The sequence below is a fragment of the Cebidichthys violaceus genome, unplaced genomic scaffold, assembly GCF_023349555.1.
Source record: "Cebidichthys violaceus isolate CVI_PGR_0920_01 unplaced genomic scaffold, fCebVio1.0.p SCAF_5, whole genome shotgun sequence".
In the NCBI taxonomy this organism is placed as follows: domain Eukaryota; kingdom Metazoa; phylum Chordata; class Actinopteri; order Perciformes; family Stichaeidae; genus Cebidichthys; species Cebidichthys violaceus.
Window position 1 is genome coordinate 17,387,823 of NW_027176705.1, and position 21,293 is coordinate 17,409,115.

Sequence of the window (21,293 nt, forward strand, 5' to 3'; positions counted from 1 at the left end):
AAATCTAGGAGGAGGATACTCAGTGACACGGACAGACACGGGGGTGAAAAGTGATGGCAAAAGGAATGGATTATCATTGATACGTGTGTGTGTGTGTGTGTGTGTGTGTCTATACGTTTCCATGTGAATCGGTGTCGTTTCATGAGTGCAGTCGGCAGAGAGCTGGAGCTCCAGCCAGAGAGGATGATCTCAACACGCCACCGGTCCCGGTGACGCTGTGCCTCCCGCTCCACAGTCCTCCGGTACCACTCTGAGACAGTATGTCACACGCTGTCGATCCACATGGAACAAGAACTCCTCGACACGAACAACACAGGAGGAGAGGCGACACTAAACAGGAGTGGAGGAGGTGCGTGTGATGAAGCCTGACCCACATGAACAGCTACGCGTCGCTGAGACCCGTTTGAGTTAAAGTGTGTTTAACATGCAAATGTCCGACTGTCACATTAACACCTTTTCATGCATTGATTAAAAAGATTAAAATTCACAGAAAGATGTTATAATCAGTCAACATTTACTGCCAAACTCCACACAATCAAAAACAAAGGATAAATTAGAATTGTACAACACAGTAGTGAACATTAACACACGAGCATCAGCGTAAAGGTGAGGACCTCTGATGAGCCCACACCTTTAAACCTGTTCCAGCGCTCATTTTTTACCACATCTGGGGTTAATGTAAAGATAAAAAACATCTGTTTTTAGCGTGTTAACAACAAGACAAATCCTGGTCAGAAAGCAGCCACATTTTCAAAACAATGGATACCTTTCCAACATGACTGACGCTGCAAACTTTTCTAAACAAATATGCGAGACGAATTCTTGGCTCGTTTTACTGACTTCTGTGAATAAATTCATATTTTCGAACACGTCCCTGTGCCTGCCGCTGGAAATGAGGCGTGGAATAGAAGCACGACGCCCTTCTTCAACAACCAGCAGGAGAAAGACTAATACCTCCGACATGACTCCACAATCAACGGGACGTCTGCAGCGAGGAACCTCTGTGTGAAAGATGATTTCATCAAAAATCAAACAGTGCTTGTTCTTACAAAGTGCCCTTCTGTTAGTAGTGACTTCAGGTCTAATAACGCAAGTTTACTCCTCACACACGGTAGTTAATATGGAGACCTCCCAGAACACACAGAACTACTTTCCTCCCATTGGTTGGATTCAGGAACATCACGTAGGTTTGAGTCTTGGACTTAAAACGTTCGCCGAACGCGTCCGTCGTCCGACCCGCCGAACATCTTCCCCGTGGTTCTTCTTCTCCGTACCGCCGACGAAGCGCAGAGCTCAACGTCTCCTCGAGATGCACACAAACTACGAGCCGCTACCCGAACGTGTGCAGGGAAGAGGAAACGACGTCATCCCTGGAGGTCGAAGGTCCGGAGGCAGCGACTGGAGCAGCAGTAGGCCACGAAACTCACCGTCGTCCTTTAAAAAGGGAGAAAATGAATCTGTGAGAAAGATGACGGCTCATAACTCAGAGGGCGGTCTCTACATTGGGCGGTCAGCGTTCTGCCGTGGCTCTGTAGGCAACCTCAAAGGGAACGCAGCGCGCGTTCGTTCTGACCTGCGGTGCACGCCGGCCAGTGCCGTGTCACGGAGGGGGAAGAGTTTGGGGTAGATGATGGTGAACATGGTTTGACTGCAGCGGTGGCAGTGTCCCAGGGGGAACTGCAGCAGGTCCAGCAGGCTCTTGGGGAGGGTGATGGGAGGCAGCAAGCTGAGGTCTGAAAATGAAAAGAAGAAACCCAGTCGAGGAGGCAGTCAAGTTATCTTACGTCACTTGATGGAGTGGAATCTGCAGTGAGAGGTGTCTTCAAGTTGCTCGTTTGGTGCATTTATTGTTGTTTCTTTCTTTTTTTTCCATTTCCGTTGACTTTATGTTCACTTCAAAGCTCTGAAGTGGAGTCACAGCTTTCACAATAGTAGATTTTCACTACAAGATTATTGTGGCCGAAATAACTTACAATAATGATATTATTGCCACATCTATTGGCAATTCGGCAAAAAAATAAATAAAATGCTATCAGGCAAACTTTGTGGAGAAAGAGTCCGTTTCCATAACTGCACCAGAAGAGTCCAAAAATAACAATGACGCATATGAAGAGTGAAAACCAGATGAACAATAAACATCCACGAGGCCGAACATCTGCCATCAATTCTATGTCTTTGTCAACTGAAACAAAATCACTTGTGTGAACATGAGTCAGAGGTTTACTGGATGCGTCTCATTCACATTGTATTTGTTAAAATATCCTGGTTACCGTCAACACCGGTAAATCTCAACACCCCTACTGCCAGACGCTGACAGCTGCTCAGTATGAACAAACAACCAGCAGTGCCAATAAGCTACGTGTAGTTAAAGCATGTCAGTGAGGCCCAGCTGGCCACATACATACATATATATATACATACATACATACATACATATATACATACATACATATATATATAGATACATGCATAGATAGATAGATAGATAGATAGATAGATAGATAGATAGATACATGCATAGATAGATAGATAGATAGATAGATAGATAGATAGATAGATAGATACATACATACATACATACATACATACATACATACATAGATACATAGATAGATACATAGATACATAGATAGATAGATAGATACATACATACATACATACATACATACATACATACATACATACATAGATAGATAGATAGATAGATAGATAGATAGATAGATAGATAGATAGATAGATAGATAGATAGATAGATAGATAGATAGATAGATAGATAGATAGATAGATAGATAGATACATACATACATACATACATACATACATACATACATACATACATACATACATACATACATACATACATACATACATACATAGATAGATAGATAGATAGATAGATAGATAGATAGATAGATAGATAGATAGATAGATAGATAGATAGATAGATAGATAGATAGATACATACATACATACATACATACATACATACATACATACATACATACATACATAGATAGATAGATAGATAGATAGATACATGCATACATACATACATACATACATAGATAGATAGATAGATAGATAGATAGATAGATAGATAGATAGATAGATATCTCATACATAGATACATACAGGTAAGCGGTGTTCAGCGCTCCTCACCTGTCGGGCGCTGGTGGTAGATGCGGTGCAGGGCTCTCATGGCGATCTCCTCCAGGGGGACCACGCTGTCCGCCTCCGAGCCCACCACCTTCACCTCGACCGGGAGCCCGACCAGAGCCCGACTCAGGGCCTCGCCCGGCGCCTCGCCCGGCGCCTCGCCCGGGTCGCCCGCCAACCCGTGGGCTGACACGCCGCACCTGCACGGGAGCGACACGCTGATTTTTGTGTTCATTTTTGGTAATCTCACATGCAACACTGTGTAGCTACATTTCTTCTGTGGTGTTTCCATCAGATTTTTTATTTGCATTCCACTATCTAAACAATGTAAAGCTAAACTAACTCAACCTGACTTAAGAAGTTGAGCCGATCCAAGTGAAATGAACTGCGCACAACCTCTCAACCGAAGCCCAAAAGCTGTGTTACCCGCTGCAGCCGATGACCTTGTTGTACAAGTAGGAGGGGAGGCCCTTCAGGTCCACGTTGTTGTCCACGAACACAAACTGCAGCTCTCGTGATCGGCCCAGATCTGAGACACACACGCAGACATTAACATTGTCTCGCTCACAGTATCTACATCGCTACGGCAACACACAGATAAGGAGTGTTTGTATGTGTGTGGGGGGGGCATTACTGACCGAGCGGGAGAAAGGTCAGCCGGTTAGCGGCCATGGAGAGCTGGTTGAGGCGGTGCAGCCAGCAGAGCTGCCGGGGAACGTGGCCCAGCAGGTTGTGGTCGGCTGTCAGGTTCTGCAGCGAAGCGCAGCGGTGCAGCCGGTCCGGGAGCGACATCAGCTGGTTCATGGACACTTCCAGGGTCTCCAGTTCCTGCAGATCGCCGATCTCTGAAGGTGGGACATGATCAACAGTCTTTACCAATTAGATGTCGGCCATTTAAAAAAAATATATACAAAAATCGACAACGTAGCGCAGAATAATGCAACTAAGTGAAAGTGGATTATTTTGAACTTTACAGATTTGGTTGATTAAACCTATTGTTTAATGCTGACCTACATCAGCATTGTGCTTTTTCATGTCATCTAGTCTTTCCAAATAATGTGGAGCCACTGGATATTTCTTCTGATAACTGTGTGCTTCTTGATATTACATGTCTCTCTGCTGCTGTATTTGTGCAGACCTAACAGTAAGTGAGAGGATTCAGTCACAAGACGACAGGTCAAATAGAGGAGACGTTATAGACTGCTGGTGTGATTGTACCGGAGAGACCTTTCATCATCACACTGAGCTTTAAAGGCAACGAAACGTGACAAAAATAAATAAGAGAATTCAAAGGATCTCCAGTTGGTAAACGGTCACCAATGTTTCTGACTTATTCATAAAACGTAGTGAGGTTGAAAACTGTAAATCATAGCAGACCATTAACACATCAACTGTTTTTGTTAATCCTCCAGAATCAAATGAAAACATAATCATCTGGACACATGTGTGCATTAAAGACACAAAGCCCATCTTCTCACGGTGCTCATGACAGTTTGGTTGAGAAGCTCTACTGCCCCCTGCTGGCAAATTAAATCCATACAACTCCATTCAGCCGGTGTTCTCACAAGAAAAAAACACAACTTAACATATATTTGATATACATATACAATTGAGATGTACAGTATATCTGTGTATGTCTTCTTCTTGACTTTACCGTATGATTGATCTGATGTTTTGTCAGTTTTAATACAGTAGTCCAAAAAAACCCAACCACTTCAATTTCAACGGTGTTTTTCGTAATTGACCGAGTAAACCTGACCTCGCACTTGAAGAAGACCACGAGGAAGAAATGACAGACAGACAGCTGCCGTGTTTCACCTGGAGGAAGGCATCTTAGGTGATTGTTGGACAGTCTCAGGTGCCGTAGAGACCTCAGTCGGCCGATCTCTGGACAGAGGAACTGGAGGGCGTTGTTGCTCAGGTCCAGTGACTGCAGTCTGGCCAGGTTTCCAATAGCTGGGGATCAAAACCAGCAAACTCATTATGATGAAAAGACAAAGTTAACCGGCACATTTCATATCAGTCATATCAGTATTAAGCAACCAATGTCTGTTGTACTTGATTTCAACAGCCTAAAGTATCTCATCTCTATCATTACTGCGACTGTGTGCTTGTTTAGTTTCTCTCAATCTATTTCTGAAACTTTGAGAGAATTTAATATTGTTGAATTACTTTAAATCTGTGTTTTAGTATTGTGTGAAAAACACAAACTGAAAGCATTCAGAAGTACAACATTCACTAATTTGATAACGACGTCTTTGGCCACAAAGACTTCACCAGAGACAGGAAGTCAAATGCTGTTGAGTGAAAGCTTAGTGACAAATGAATATAGTGTGACGGAGGACGTACCTTCAGGAATAATGACGATGTTGTTTGAGTGCAAATACCTTAAAGGAAAAAAATAAAATAAAAAGTTACAATTTGAACAGACCAAACTCTTTGATCTCAGGTAATGTGTGTGAGGCCTTTTATTTTCATGTCAATGTAGTTCTGGAGTTCTAAGTGTAATATTCCGTCAGAGTTACAATTTAGGAATGCATCAGACAGCTTCATTCTGCGCAAATGACACAGATTACAACACGTCGTCAGTCCACCAGCCGCCTCTCCCGTTACACCAGCCTAGCTCACGTGATGGAACGCGTAGTTTCAGGCAACTCCTCTCTGTCAAATAACAACTGTTGTGATTATTTGCACAAAAAGAAAACGGCATTGCTGGATACTCACAGTTCAATTAGATTTGGGAGCTTCTGAGCAAGATTGTCAGGCTGATAAGAGAGAGAAAGAAAACATTAACTTGTGTAAATGAACTAACGCAGTTTCTAAAACATTTGCAAAGTCAGCATGTGCTGCACATGAATACCAGCGTCGTGAGTGAGTTCCTCTTCATGTACAGTCTCTCCAGGAACTGCAGGCCTTCATCCTTCAGCAGCTCTACGGGGAAATGATTCAGGTTTCTGTAGTTCAGGAACAGGTTTTTGTGGCGCTCCTGCTTGGCCACGAAAATAGCTTCATGGAGTTCAGTTGCCATCTCTGATGAAACCTCTCCTCCCCTCGGCGGAGGAGACTTGGCGGTGCCTCCTTTCTCTATGGCATCACCGTTTCCTTAAAGAAGAGCAGATGAACAGAGATGAGAACAAAACAAGGACAATACAGCATGCAACAGGACTATTAAAACCACGTTTTCGTACCCAGTGAGTTGTATGCCTCTGCGCCATGTGTAACTCTAGTAAATAGTGCGCAGGCACTTATACAGCGGAGGGATATTAGCGTCGAGCAGAGCCAAACATGAACCCATATTTCTCATTCTGTGTGTATTTTGTAAAAACGGTGTTGATGTATGAGGCACAAAAACAACAATTCAGCCTGAAGCTAGCGTGGTGCTGATGCAGGCTAGCTTTCAATGAGTCTGTGTTTATATCCGTCACCCATTAGCATACTAGCTAAGTAGCTGCTATTAGCGCATTACTGTAGGTAACAACACGCCGCACAGAGAGCAGTTATTTACCTTAATTGTGCGGGACCATTTTATCCTACTTTATTTTCCACATATGCACATGACACCGCCCTCGTGTATGTCTGTAAGCTGACGCTAAGCAAGAGTCTGTTGAGCAGCAGCAACAGAGCTCAGTCAGGTCGTAAACAACGTGACACGTCACGCGCGTCTTCTTCTTCTTCTTCTTCCTAATTTCACTGCAGACCGCCTCGCTGCTGCCGCCTGCTGTCTCATCGTTGAACTGCATCGTCAATGACACGCCCCTCACGAAGAGGTGTAAAGTACATTTACTCTCGCGGTGAAGTGCTAGAGGTAACGTGTTGTGGTACTTGAACTGTACTACTTTATGCTTGAGCTACATTACATTAGAGGGAAATAATTCCACTACATTCTCTTACCAGCTCTAGTTGCAGGTTCCATTGCAGACTGAGGTTAAGATGTAAATTAATTATGTGGTCATTGTATATATAATGGGTAGTTTTGTTAAAAAATATAAACACTCAAAAACAATAATTAAAGCAGTAAAATTGACATCAACCAATGAAATGCTGCTTAGATATTAATGCATCAGTAATCATACTCTAACACACTGAGAGAGCATAAAGAGTACTCTTTGTATATCTTATTATTGTTTTCTTATGCTGTAGAGTAGTAACTTGTAACTGCAGACATTGGATAAAGGGCTTTTATGTTTTTGTACTCCAGAGACGTCACAGTATCTCTTACACATCTAGATTGATCATGTTTAATATGAGAAATATTTAATTATGTTACTAATATAACTCATTATATACTGAAATATAACTGAAAGAGGAAAACATTAAAGTTCTACATGCTGGTTTTGTTGCAATTCAGATTTGACTCACAAAATAAAACAGGTGAGATATGACGCATTAATATTCACAGAACTGAACGTGACGTTAAGCCTTCAGGCAATGCTGGCAGAGACGTTTTTAGAAACGGCGGCGGGAGCACAAACAACACACGCAACAAAGAGCAGCAGTGAAACAGTTTGCATACATTTTTATTAATCTTAAATCTCGTGTAGAAAAAAAGAATCAGAGAAACAGACAATCTCCTTTCCTTCAGCCAATCATTTCCCAGTACTCAGAATATATCGATGACGGGACAAATAAAGAGCATCTTATGACAGCATGTACAAAAGAAATCCAAAAATGAAACTTCAATCTAAACAGATCATCTCAATAGAAACACACAGGAGCTGGAAGGCTATAAATAACTTACACACATCAAAAACTTGGTAACAAATTGGCCATCAATGTAACAAAAAGAGAAGGTGGGGGGGGGGGGGGGGGGCATAATGAATGTATTATTATTGATTTCATGTCCACTCTGTGGCGCTCCAGTGGTAACAGTGAGGAGAAAAATCAGACCACGAACACTGAAATACCATCCTGATCTCATATCGGTACCAACCGGCCCGGGTGAAAAAGACTCACAACCGGCACCCACAAATCAATGCCAGCGGTTCACCGGGATTGCGGTCGCCATGGCAACAGGCCGAGGCACGAGGAGCAGTGCCAAAAGTCCCAAAATTGCATCAGAAACATGAAGAGGAAGCAACGCAGGAAACATCTCTACCTCCACTCATTAACCATGAGAGACAAACGGCTTCTGATTGAACATTTGAGAGAAGAAGCCCTGTTGAACGTGTTGAAAGATGACGTAAACTGTCCCCAACGAGACACACACACACACAAGAAAAACTGTCCCCAACGAGACACCCGTCTCACTGACCACCTCGAGGTAGAGCTGTGGACGTGCGTCCCGTGTGTCGACGCGCCTCACTGAAGAGACAGCAGAACGTTTAAGACACGAGATCCAACCACAGAATGAACAGTGTTCGGTTAGTGACTCGCTCGCTGCATGTGTGTGTGTGTGTGTGTGTGTGTGTGTGTGTGTGTGAGTCCATCCGTCCGTCCACAGGTCCCAGTTTGTGCCTCTCCTGCATTAATAACCATCAGAGTCCAACGACCCTGAACCCTGGGACTAAAAGGTGGTTTTTAAATCAAATAAATAGCTTTATCAATTACATTTGTTTTCATTATGTTAATTGTATAATTTTATAAAAAAAAAAAAGTTTATTGTTGTAAAAAAAACAGCAAGGAGATTTACCTTGATAAGAAAAAATACAGTTCCATCTCTAAGAAAGGCCTTTGTGTATTCTGGGAACAGCAGCGCGTTATTAACTCTCTGTATTCATGTTCAGAAACAAGAAGAGGAAGAGGAGGAAGAGGAGGAAGCAGAGCAGCGTGAGGCACAGACTGGGCTCAGTGCTCAGGCTGTGCTTTGACTTTGACCCTATTAACAGCACTCAGTACCAACAGAGGTGTGACACGTCCAGTTCCTCTGTTCACGAAAACAGACTGAAAAAAGAAAGAGTGAGGTAGATGGATGGTTGAAGGAATAAAATAAATCTTCCCCCGAAATAGAAACAAAAATCAAATATTAGAGGAAAAAAAAAACAACGAGGGGAATTTGTACAGTGATTTACATTTAACAAAAATAAGATAAATAACATCTGGGCTGGGAATCCAAACTGTTTGAGGTTGTTCTGTGTGGTCCGCTCTGATCTACTCGCCTTCTTCGGGAAAGCGTTCTAACGCTCAGATGTAGAACCAGCTGGTTCTCCGATCTGGATCTAGATGTGGCATTGTAATAAAAAGAGAACATGTTCAGGTCAGTGAGCATCTGCTGCTCTTACCTCCTCGGTTCTGAAGTCTTATTCTTCTTAAACCTTAAAAAGAAGAAGATAATCCCACTTATTTCTCAAACCCGTTTAACTTGGTCTAGAAACACGCGTTAACAACGTGGAAAAGGAGTGAGAGGCTGAATCGTGTGGAGGAACCACCCTTGACTTAAGAGAGAGGTTGATGAGCAGGAAGCGTCTCCGCTCGCTCAGAGAAAACGAGAGTCTGAGGCTGCATTGAACAGATTCTACTGCATTCATTTGTCCTTTAAACTCAGTGTTTCTACAAAGCACAAACACATGGAGGCCTGGAACTGACACCATGTGGTAAACATTACTGTACATAATAAATAATATTGTTAGTTAAATAATCAAAATGGAGTGAAAACTAAAATCAAGCTTCAGCTTCTTTTCCCCGTTTCCCCCTCAATGAGTTCTTCTGTCTGTACAAACCATACAGCACCTCCATCCTCATTAACTAACAATGTTATTCATCAGTGGATTCAGATGTTCTGTTAGATCGTGTCAGTGTTGAGGCTCCGTACAGTTAATGCAAAGACCTTCTGGTTTCACACGAAATGCTGCTCTTAACTAGTGATCAAGGAAAACAAAATAAAACACACACACACACACACACACACACACACACACACACACACACACACACACACACACACTCAAAAGATTTAGGGTTTTACTTTTCTTCTTGACCTGAGATTTAGTTGGGACTCAGAAGTGATGCCCGACCTCTGACCCCCCCGAGCGTCAGCGGAGACCCCAGAGGACACGAGGACTCGAGGACACAAGGACTCGGATCATCGGTCACCATCGCTGTCCTCCTGAAGTCTCCGGTGTTTCAGAGCACAAGGCAGACTGTCGTACCGTTACGCAGACACAAGACAGGAAACCAGCTCAGACACACTTCAGCACAGTTACAAGCATTTCAAAAGAAAAGGACCGTAGTGGAAACGTTCGCAGAGCCAACCTGAAGGAGGTTTTTTTTCTCTTTTTATATTTATATAGATTTGAACTATTTAACAACCACAAGAGAAGTAAGGAATAGCAGCTTTTTTCTTTTTTTGTACATGACGAATGTCTCCAACCGTAGAAAAGTTAGAAAAGTGACACAAACAACTGGTGCTCTGCCCACGTAGAGATGCTGTAAATACTGGAGACCAATGACAAAGTCTAAAAAAATACAAGGACGCCTCTGAACTCTGAGCAAACACCCGGCAGAGAGACGAATAGATCTGGAGTTCAGATTTGACTTTTTGAATTCTCCCCCTCTCTTCTTCATCGACTGAATTTGGCGTTTATTAACCGTGACGGAGCGGCACTTTGTGAGAGGACTCAAATTCAGATCACCTTTTTGCAGCCACGACGTGGAGTAGCTGCAGCAAAAACAGCCAATGAGGAGTAGTGTCAGGCTGCAGAGGGAAGTCAACAATGTTTAAGAACAACGTGGTAGCAGATCAAAGTGCCTTTTTTAAATCCGGGGAGTTACAGGGCAAAAGTTGAGAATTTGACAAAAAATAAAAAAAGAACAATTTTGGCAACAAATTTGGCAGATTGGACCTTTCTCCCCTTCAGCAGTTGACCCGGCTGTTGACCCCGGCATCACGCCGACGCCCAGCCCGCAGAGCAACGAGACGACCGAACGCCGACCTCCCTCAAGTGCTTCTTCATCAGATATGCTCAACATTTCGACCTCATGAAGGCCCACACATCCGGCTTTTCCCAGCTGAAAATACATGTAAAAAACAAAACTATTTATAAAATAGGTTCAGTCGGAAAGAGAGCGGGAAAGATCTCCCCTCAAATCACGTTTCTTTTTTTGTTGGTCTCTCCCACTCAGCAGCAACGGCAGTGTCGCGTCTCACTGCCAGCTGGTAGAAACCAAAAGGAGAAGAGTGTGAAGAAGATGTGCGGAGGTGCAGCAGAACATGCACTTAGTGACAGTCTTCTCCACCTCGCTGCGAGTCTGAGTAGTCACGCCAAGCTGGTGGTCACGGTTTTGCTGTATGTGATAAAAAGAAAGAAAAAAAAAAAAAAAAAACACAAGAGATATTCCACCCGCTGAGACACCAGGCTTCTGGCAGGGGTTGCAGTCCGGTGGGTGTCTCTGTCCAATCAGCAGGCAGAGGACTGCGGGAGCGGCATGGTGCGTTCGTTTTTGCGTCCCCCGTTCATGTGGGCGTACGGCGGCAGTTCGTCCAGCGCCGCCCCCGCCGCGAGGTCCGCCCCCGACAGCCCGTTGGCCGCCGGCTGGCCAGAGGGCTGCTTGTCCACGGCGGCGCTCGACGTGCAGGGAGAGGAGGGGGAGCTGGGGGCTAACGACGGGGCGGGCGGAGCCTCTGAGCTCGGGGAGGGCGGGGTCTGTTGGGGGACTGGGGTCTGCTGCGTGGAAGACGCGGGGTCCAGAGGAACGGTGTCCACGTTGTCCATCTTGTCCACGTGGTGCTGAGGGGTCTCGGCCGGCTTGTTGTCGGCGCTGTAGAAGAAACTTCCCTCTCGGAAAGACGGGTCCAGCTCGTCCTTCAGGCTGCTGATGATCTCCACGAAGGCCGGACGCATCTTGGGATTGTACTGCCAACACATTCGCATCAGCTCGAACCTACAAAAACACACACACACACACACACACACACACACACACACACACACACACACACACACACACACACACACACACACACACACACACACACACACACACACACACACACACACACACACACACACGTTAGCCCATTCTTTGTACGACAAAGCTCACAGTAGGGGGATTTAAAGGGCCAGTGTGTAGCATTTTGCGCTAGCGTTTTGGTTAAAAGCTAGGTCTTACTGTTGGAGTACGGCGACGGCAAGACTAAAGAAACAGTTTGACATTTTGGGAAAACACGCTTGTTCCGTTTTCTCGCCGAGAGGTAGATGAGGAGATGGACACCACTCAAATGTTTGTCCGCTGACTGTGTAGCTACTGCGAGTACCCGGTTAGCATAGCTTAGCACAAAAGTTGGCCTAGCTTTGTCCAAAGGAACAGGGGAAAAATGTTACTTTTCAGTTTTTGTATAGATGGAACGAACACGATGTTACATGTTAGTTAATGAGCTTCAGAGGTGCAGATATGTAGATTATGTTACGTTTGGACAGAGCTAGGCTAGCTGTTTCAGTCTTTGTGCTGAGCTAAGCTAACCGGCTGTTGGCTGTGGTTGCATAGAACAAACATGAGAGTTTGTAGAAAACTATTGCTTTAAGGCTGAATAAATTGCTTACAATGAATACTGTCTAATACGCTATTAGAGTTGAGACGACCATACGACACTTTAACATATGGTACAGTAGCACAACGTAATAATGACTGTTTTTGGATCTGTGTGTTGAAGAATAAGTTTGAGAAGACGTTGTGTTGAGATGGTTGTCGTTAGAGAACTCTCTCATCAGTAGAAATCTGCTTTAGGCGCCGTCGCTCCTCTCACAGCACACCCTGTGGCTTCACAGTCTCTCCTCATGACTCATCTGACGCTTCCTCAGTGTTTAGTTGCGGTTGGAGGCCTTGTGCGTCTGCCACGCTCACAACTCTTTTGATGTGGATTTACACTTGGGCTGTTCCACATTAGGAACAAACACATGATGGGGAGCACACAGTTGGCCGTGAATGCAATCAACGCTGCGGCGTGAAAATCCCAGTGTCTTCCCCTGTTTGTGCGAATACAAATTTAAAAAAAAGGGGGGGGGGCGTCGCTCGTGGTTTAAACAGCAGAGCGGAGACGGGGAGACATCGACTGGCGGAGGGAAACGCGCGCAGATTGTGCGTGTCTTACAGCATGTCGGGGCAGTTCTGTGGTTTCTCCAGCAGCCCTCCCTCCATGACGAAGCGGAGCACCTGCTCATTGGACAGACCCTGGTAGGGCTGTTCTGCCAGGGTGGCGATTTCCCACAGTACAACCCCGAATGACCTGAACAGAGGAGGAGGGAGGGAGGGAGGGAGGGAGGGGGTTACATTAGCGCCTCTTCCATAATCACTACAATACTTTGGAAGGAGTTTGTTTTTCTGTTTGTGCGCGTCTGCTCACCAGACATCAGAGGTGGTGGTGAAGACCCCGTCCTTCAGAGACTCGGGGGACATCCAGCGGACAGGGAGCAAACCCTTACCACCTTTGCGGTAGTAATCCGTCTCGTAGATGTCTCTGGTCATGCCGAAGTCTGCGCACGCACACGCACACACGCACACACACACACACACACACACACACACACACACACACACACAGGGAGAAAATGAAAAGCATTGATGACAATCTATGAATTTGTTTTTGATAAAGTAACTAAAGTAAACTGTTCCAGCTGGTTCTTGTACTGCTGTATTCCACAGGAGGGCGCTCTTTACTGAGATTATAGGCCTAGATATGTGACTACAGGAACCACAGTCCCCTTAGAGATCACTCTATACCGCTATTACAGACTTTTAAAATTCCTAGCAATCATTGTAACCATAATGGTCTTGATGACGGCCTGGACCTTTTCACACGGGTTGGATCCTATTCTCTGACAGGAAATAAATCTGGAAACAAGATGTTTACTTGCGTCACATTTCCACTGGAGAAGTCAGCACTGGATCTGGATGAAAACATGTTGACAGAGCTACACGGTTCCCTTCACTGGTATTAAAGCTACCCCGATGGTTGTCCGGTGACTTGACAGTTAAGACGTTTCCACTTTATGGGCATGCCATACATTGGCCTCTGACCTCCTCACGTTTTTTTTACCTCCTATCTTCACGGTGAAGTCCTCGGCCACCATGCAGTTCCTGGCTGCCAGGTCTCTGTGGACAAACTTGTTGGCGTTGAGGTAAGCCATGCCGTCAGCGATCTGCCCGGCCATCTGAAGCATCTTCTTCAGGGGAGGCAGAGACAGGCTGGACCACTGTTGCTGCGGACGGACGGACGGACGGACGGACGGACAGACAGACAGACAGGAGAGTAAGTTCTCAGAGGAAGGACAAGCTCCTGTAGCGGAGCCACAGCTCATCAGTCCCTTCAGAATATGTAGTGTGCACATTCCACAGAACTAATAAACGTCATATTGTGTGCATGATTTAGCAGATTTAATCACGTGACCAGCTCACAGCAAAATATGTGCTGAAAAACAACATTTTTAGGTTATAATGTTTTTGAAGGTTCCTATTTTATCATTTATCATCATATTTTAGTATTTAGCCGTGTTAATTGCACCAACGGATCCTACTGGTTTCTCACAAATCTACATGCGCTCATCTAAAAAGCATGATACGACGAAGAAGACGGGTCTCTATCTGAACATAAATGCATTCGTCGGGTCAAGACCCGGCTCACCGTTACACATAATGTTGCTGGATATTAACTTCAAGTCATCAGCAAACCAATCCAGCTACGTACACACTACTGCATGTTTCGCTGCCTGACACTACTCTGGCGTTTGAAACAATGACTTAAGAGGCTCAGGTTCGCTTCTTGCTTTGGTCTCATCAGTCTCGACGTGTCCTCTGATTTGTCACGCCCCCATCACGGGATCCTTTCCAAAACACCTGCCCACCGACTACCAGTGGTTCATTTCAAAACGGATACCGAATGACAAGCGGTGCTGACCTTGTCGTCTATGTTAGCAGCTGCATTTTATAAAGCTCCTACTGCCTGCAAGCGCAGCAGGCAAGCTATTATTCGAGCGGATTGTGGCGTTATCAACCCCGCATGGAGTGCCGGTTTTGGTACTATGATTTGGGTTTTCAGGCGCGGTAGACAGGGGCGGGGATTATTTGTGAAGCGGCGCTAAAGCGCTTGTCTAGACGTAGATCGTTTCCGTTTTAAAAATGCAGATTTTTGACAGTGAAGGTTAGAAGTCAGTCAGTACATCTTTAGGCCGGAGGGAGCGCAGGTAACTCTTCAGGTCCCCTCGCGTCATCAGCTCCATGACGACCAGGGTGGGCTGGCCCTGAGAAACCACTCCCAGGAGACGAACCTGCAACAGACACACAGCGGGTCACGAGAAGTGAACGACGCCGCCGTCGTCGTCTCGTAGAGTACGAACATCCAGTCGTGAGTGCGTACCACGTGGTGACAGTTGAACTCCTTCATGACCGAGGCTTCATTGAGGAACTCTATCCTCTCCCTCATGCTGGCCGACTCGTTGACGGTCTTAATGGCGACGCGAGTCTCCGGATCGTCCTTGACCACGCCCTTTGCCAGGCCCTCGTACACCATGCCGAAGGACCCCTGGCCGAGCTCGCGGCTCAGGGCGATCTTATCCCGCGGCACCTCCCACTCGTCCGGTACGTACACTGCACGGAGAAATCAGGCGTTAATAAAAGAGGCGGAACAATCAAAGTGTGCGCTGCATTTCTGGCATTCGCTCCTCACTCACTATCTGCGGCGCTGAAGTACTCGGGGTTGACCGAGGCGTACAGGACTCCATTTCCAAGCCGGTCACTGCTCCTGACCAGGAACGAAAACAGACCCGTTTACAGACGCAACAAACACACGTGCACGCGCCTTCTCCCACGTGCACACTTTTGGGATCTGCGGTATGTATAATCGTGAATATCACAGTGCTACTTTACAAAGAATATTGGCAAAACATTTCTGAAATGCCTACTGGGGTTGGAGCAATTCAAAACATTGATTTCAGATTTAGGAAAAGGGAAGGAAAAAAAAAAAGCAGAGAAAGCTTATTATAGCATGGCGGTTGTTCTTCTATCACAACATTGTCTCCCAGCATTGAATCACACAGACATACATGATTTATTCATCCTCTTTAGCACTTCCTAAACACTACCTAACAGAGCTCACATTCTGGCTCTATATGCCACTTAAGACTGTAATTGTTCTTAGCTTGTGTGTTGGTTTGCGATTGAATATGGATCGGTCTGTGACCACATCAACCATTAGCAACTGGTTGAAACGTTGATCTTCAGGGAGATTAAAAGCAGTTTCCTTAATTTCTCTGAAGGTGAACTGTTGTTCCGTCTATGTTTCTCATTTAATGTCATGATCAGATATTCTGTTACATGCTGTTATGAAACAATCGCTGTGCTCTACGCATATGACCACAGTAGACAGGCGCACGCACGCACGCACGCGCACACACACGCACACACACACACACACACACACACACACACACACACACACACCTTTTCCTGCTGAAGAACACCACCGATGGGACCAAAATGCAGAAGAGGAAGAGGATGACGACGATGACGGGAACTAAGATCTTGGTGTAGAACACGTCTACATATCCTGTTGGGTTTAAACACTTTGATTACTCCGATGGTTGCAGTCTCTCGTCATCACGACTGAGCTGCTTTTAAAAACAGATACGAGTGAAGCGACACAGTGACATGACAGTGTGTGTGTGTGTGTCTTACGCTCAGCCACGTAGAGATCCGCACTGCGTGTCCACGAGCCGTTGCCAGCCAGAGACGTGGCTCTCACTCTGACCGAGTAGTTTCCTGGGCCGAGGTTGGACAGCCGAACGCCCCGCTGGCCCTGATACATCTGACCAGAGACGCACTCGTGCTTCTCGGTCTGAGAACACACACACACACACACACACACACACACACACACACACACACACACACACACACACACACACACACACACACACACACACACACACACACACACACAGTAAGGTATGCACAAAGGGGTTACTGATTGCCCTCAGCGCTAATAAATAAACTCGCAAGATTTCTGGAAAAACATCAGATTTTCAAATCCATTATTTTCTGGATCCCAAGTTTTTCGTTAAGAACAGCGTGTCCCCAGATGTCGTCTTACCTCAGCAGCCAGTTTGAACTTGATCTCATACATGAGGATGAGTCCGTTGGGGTGAGGAGGCTCGGGCCAGCGCAGGAACACCCAGTCCTCGTGGCCCTCCCAGGTCACTTGGCCGGGTATGTCGTCAGCCTTCTCTGGAGAGCCGCAGGGGAGAATAGGTTACCACTTCTTCAGGGGCTAGTACATCCTGACATTCGGCCTGCTGCCCTTTAGTGTTTCCGAGGAAGACACTACATTGCCGGTTGTAATATTTGTAAACATCGTTCCTCCTCTAACCTGCGGGCTTGGTCCTGGAGAAGACGAACTCCGCGGCGCTGCAGCTTTGGACCTGCCGGTTGCAGGCGTGGATGTCGATGCGGTACACCGTGAACGGCTGCAGGCCGGAGATCTGCAGCTCGCGCTCCGACACCGCCTGCTCCACGAACTCGAACTCCCTGTCGGCCGGCTCCAAGTCCGCCGAGGCGCTGCCGTTGCCGGCGGCTTGGAGAGGCGGGACGGCGCTGCTGTTGGCGTGCAGCCGGCTGCGGCGGGGATGAGTGGAGTTGGCGACGCCGAAGAGATCTCGGCGGCGACGATCCGGCGGCCTGGAGGCGAGAGGAAGAGCGGAGATCTAAGACGGAACATTCTACAAAACTAGAAGGTGCAAGGAGTTCTCGCCCGCAACTGCTAAGAGGGACAGCTAAAAGAAAATGGAAACTTTGTAAAATACAAATATAACAAAGAGAGTTCCAGTTCTCCATGTGTGCCAGGTTTCGTTTCATCTCGAGCCATTTCATCTTTAACTACACTTCCCTTGTTAGGGCAAATGAGCAACGTTTTCCTTCTCTAACTGTTTCAGTCTGTAACGGTCACATGAGCACAGTCCAGTTTACGCAGTGACATGCGTGTTGGTTCACACACGGGCCGGGTCTGAGGTCAGCTAGAAATACAAATGCAGGAGATATGTGAAACCTTTCCACCTGTTGTCTATCTTCAAAAGAAAAATACATCCGTTCCCTTTTTTTTCCCAGTGTCTGCAAGACATACTGAGAACTAATTAACATCAACTGGACTGAGCTCTCTCTCTGTGTGTGTGTGTGTGTGTGTGTGTGTGTGTGTGTGTGTGTGTGTGTGTGGAGACAAAGAGAGATAATGTGATGCAGATGTCTGAAGCCAAAGGCAGCTGAATCAGACAAAAGCCAAAACACAATTTAGAATTAGAGTTAAAAAAGAGCTTTTTAAGTGTACATATGTTGATTGGTGGGGGGGGGGGTTTTCTACTACTACTGAGCATAACTATATAATAATAATAATAATTAATTTGGCCAACAAATGAAGACCTGGGAGATTATACCCACACCGGTGCCGCACAATGAGACGATGACAATGAGCCGCTCACCTCGGTGTGAATATGGAGTTGTGCAGGAAGTTCTCAAAGACCTTCCTGTAGGAGGCGTCGGCAGCTTCGGCCTCCAGGTCCTCCACTGATTTGGGGCAGGGGCAGCAGGGGCCTTTGTCCGGCCCGTCGGGGTCTGGCTTAGTGGGCTTGGTGTCCTCTTCCTGGTCTCCCACGCCTATGGCGGCGATCCTAATGGGGATCTTCAGCTCTGGAGGAGGAGGCAGAAGATGTGTTTTGACAGGAAGTTCTCCCTAATCTCACAACTAGCGATACAAGTTGAGAGTTTGTTGTAGTTTCGTACCTTTAGAGCAGTAATTGTGCTGATACAGCTCTCGGTCTTCGGCTTGTTGCTGCCACCTCACCAGGTAGTAAGTCTGGTTCCCGTTGGGCGAGATGGGCGGAGACCAACGCACCACCAGCTGCGTAGTGGAGTTGGAGTACGCTCGTACGTCCTGAGGCATGGAGGGCGCTGAAAGAGAGACGTGAACCCGAATCACTCCTGGTCCCGGTGCTCGGGACAGCAGCGCCTGTTTTTTCCCTTCGCCTTTTCTCCTCGCTCTGCCGCTGCAGATGCGATTCTCATAACATCACATCGAGGCACTGCTACGCCTTCACAGTGCAGCTGGATTGATTTAAAGCAATCTGCCGTTTCACATAATCATATTTTGTAAATCATATTTTCCCTCCCATCTCTTTGAGCTGCAGCTGTGTTTACTAAAACAGCCTTCCTCTCCGTTCTCCTCACACACTATGTCTGGATCACATGCACAGAAATGCGAGCGCACTGCAATCACGGACCGCTCTGGCACGCATCTGACAAACAAGCAGCAATGTGGACGGAAACATTCAGCCGTCTGACCCACATGTGAGTCACTTATCGTGTCAGGTGACGACGCATCGCTCGGAGACACTCTCCCTTCATTGCTGGCGATTATAGGCTTCGTTAAATATCAGTCTGGCTCCTTCAGCACCTCTCTGTTAATCACTTGTAATGTCTACCGTGACGACGCAGGCCCGCAACCTCTGACCACGACCCGAACAGTCGGCTGCTCGTGACCTCGACCTACGCCGTTGACTTTACCTGAAGGGCTGGTGCGGATGTAGACCACCTTGCTCTTGGCGCTCGGCAAATGTTTGTCCTCCACCATGAGAGTGATGGCCTTGACGAACACGGCGTACTGCGTCCAGGGCTTCAGGTTGGACAGCAGAACTCCGGGGTCCGAGTCCTTGTCGGGCCTCAGCTCCACGTCCACCATGTTCCAGCTGTTGGAGCCGCAGCCGTCCTGCCCCTCGAACTCTGTGATGTTCTGGAAAGGCCTGGAGGGAAATGTGGTCCAGATCGGTCAATTATTAACGTTTAGGGCGTTGTGTGAATTTACAGTTATAACATTTTGTATTTTGTGCGCTTGTCATGTATTCATTTTTGATATACACCCGTTTTATTCTTGTGTTTACACACATCAGATAAAATGTTCCCCCAAATGAACCGCTTGCACCAACGAGATCCTGTAAAGAAACATTAAATTCTGTGCTCATCAGTGCAACTGGGAAGCCACGATCGACTCGCTTGACACCAACAGTCACGTGGGGAAAAAAATCGGTGAAACCTGGACTGACCTGCAGGTTGCTTATGCAGAGCAGAGAGGAGAGGTTTGAAAAAGGTAAGTAGTTCAATATCGGTAACACTTGTGTTACATACGGACTATGATATAGACTCCTATGTTTTAAAATGAAATGTTATAGTATTTCATGATACGTGATATTAAAAGTGTGTTGTACTGTACAAAAGACATTTTATAGTTTTCTCTACCTCTAGCCATGATTGTGTCCATAGAGGTGCAGGACTTAAATATTGCAGTGAAAAACATGGCCAGAGGGATAACAACGTGACAGCAGCAAAACAAGGCCCTGAAGGTTGAGCTCAACTCCTAATATTCACATGGAAATGCACATTAATGTGCTTTTTTCCCCTCAGATTTTCTGGAAATTTCTTTGACATTTGCACATAATTTGGATGGAAACTTGGCTATTAATTAGTAAGGTTTATTTGTTGCTCCGTGTATTCAGAGTCCTGTTAGTGAACCTGACGGTGAGGGTCTGACTGGCTCCTGTCTTGCCTTTAATAAGCAGAGGAAATCAAGAGCCAGCTCCCATCATTGCTACCATCAGTAGAAATAAAAGAAAGGTTTGGGCGCTTCTCCAAAACTTACGCCTCCTTGTAGTAGACGATGAAGCTGATGAGGTCTCTGTAGTCGGGGGGGGCGGTAGCGTTGCCAGGTCAGTTTGATCCTGGTACTGCTGGTGCTGTTGGACTTGAACGTCAGGATCGTGCTTTCACCTAAGCAGACGGGAATGAGGGAGTGAACTTCAATACGTTTCTGTCAGTATGTGCACCAATCGGCCTCGTCGGAGCAGCATCAGGCTCAGACAGGCCGTTCAGCAGACCGCTGTAGAGCGAGTCCTGTACATGAAGCGCTACATGCAGTAAGTGACCCTTACAGCTGGCTCTGTCGCCGTTGTTTCGGAAATCGCTCTCGTCGAAGCGGCCCTGGATGCCCGTCTTCTCCCACATCTTGCGGATCTCGGACATGCAGAGCTTTGGGTTGGCCCTGAAGAACAGCTTTCCCGCCTTGATGGTGAGGTTTTGCTGCTTCCAGTCCCAAAGATACTGGAGCTGCTGGTTGTCCACTGCCATGAAGGCGTGCATGCTGGAGGAAAGAGAGGACGAATGAATGACAGCCG

General features: G+C 46.3%; 2 protein-coding genes across 2 annotated transcripts in view; both read right to left on the reverse strand.

Annotated features, from left to right (window-relative positions):
* Nucleotides 1–495: 495 nt before the first annotated feature.
* Nucleotides 496–6,817, reverse strand: lrrc28 (leucine rich repeat containing 28). Its single transcript, XM_068730999.1, has 10 exons — nt 6,662–6,817; nt 6,017–6,258; nt 5,881–5,921; nt 5,506–5,543; nt 4,975–5,112; nt 3,795–4,001; nt 3,583–3,685; nt 3,160–3,356; nt 1,574–1,733; nt 496–1,434 (listed from the first exon to the last, which is right to left on the reverse strand). The coding sequence occupies exons 2-10, from the start codon at nt 6,182–6,184 to the stop codon at nt 1,365–1,367; spliced, it is 1,122 nt and encodes a 373-aa protein (XP_068587100.1). The 5' UTR covers nt 6,185–6,258; nt 6,662–6,817; the 3' UTR covers nt 496–1,364.
* Nucleotides 6,818–7,647: 830 nt separating this feature from the next.
* LOC137887826 (insulin-like growth factor 1 receptor) overlaps nt 7,648–21,293 on the reverse strand; it is a 39,240-nt gene continuing 25,594 nt past the window's right edge. Inside the window, 17 exon segments of the mRNA XM_068731053.1 lie at nt 7,648–11,973; nt 13,181–13,315; nt 13,433–13,562; nt 14,126–14,288; nt 15,246–15,353; nt 15,443–15,672; nt 15,756–15,826; nt 16,525–16,630; nt 16,759–16,918; nt 17,174–17,307; nt 17,450–17,757; nt 18,552–18,759; nt 18,853–19,020; nt 19,633–19,868; nt 20,762–20,811; nt 20,813–20,889; nt 21,051–21,259. Coding sequence (XP_068587154.1) covers nt 11,490–11,973; nt 13,181–13,315; nt 13,433–13,562; nt 14,126–14,288; nt 15,246–15,353; nt 15,443–15,672; nt 15,756–15,826; nt 16,525–16,630; nt 16,759–16,918; nt 17,174–17,307; nt 17,450–17,757; nt 18,552–18,759; nt 18,853–19,020; nt 19,633–19,868; nt 20,762–20,811; nt 20,813–20,889; nt 21,051–21,259 — 2,977 coding nt within the window. The 3' untranslated portion in view covers nt 7,648–11,489.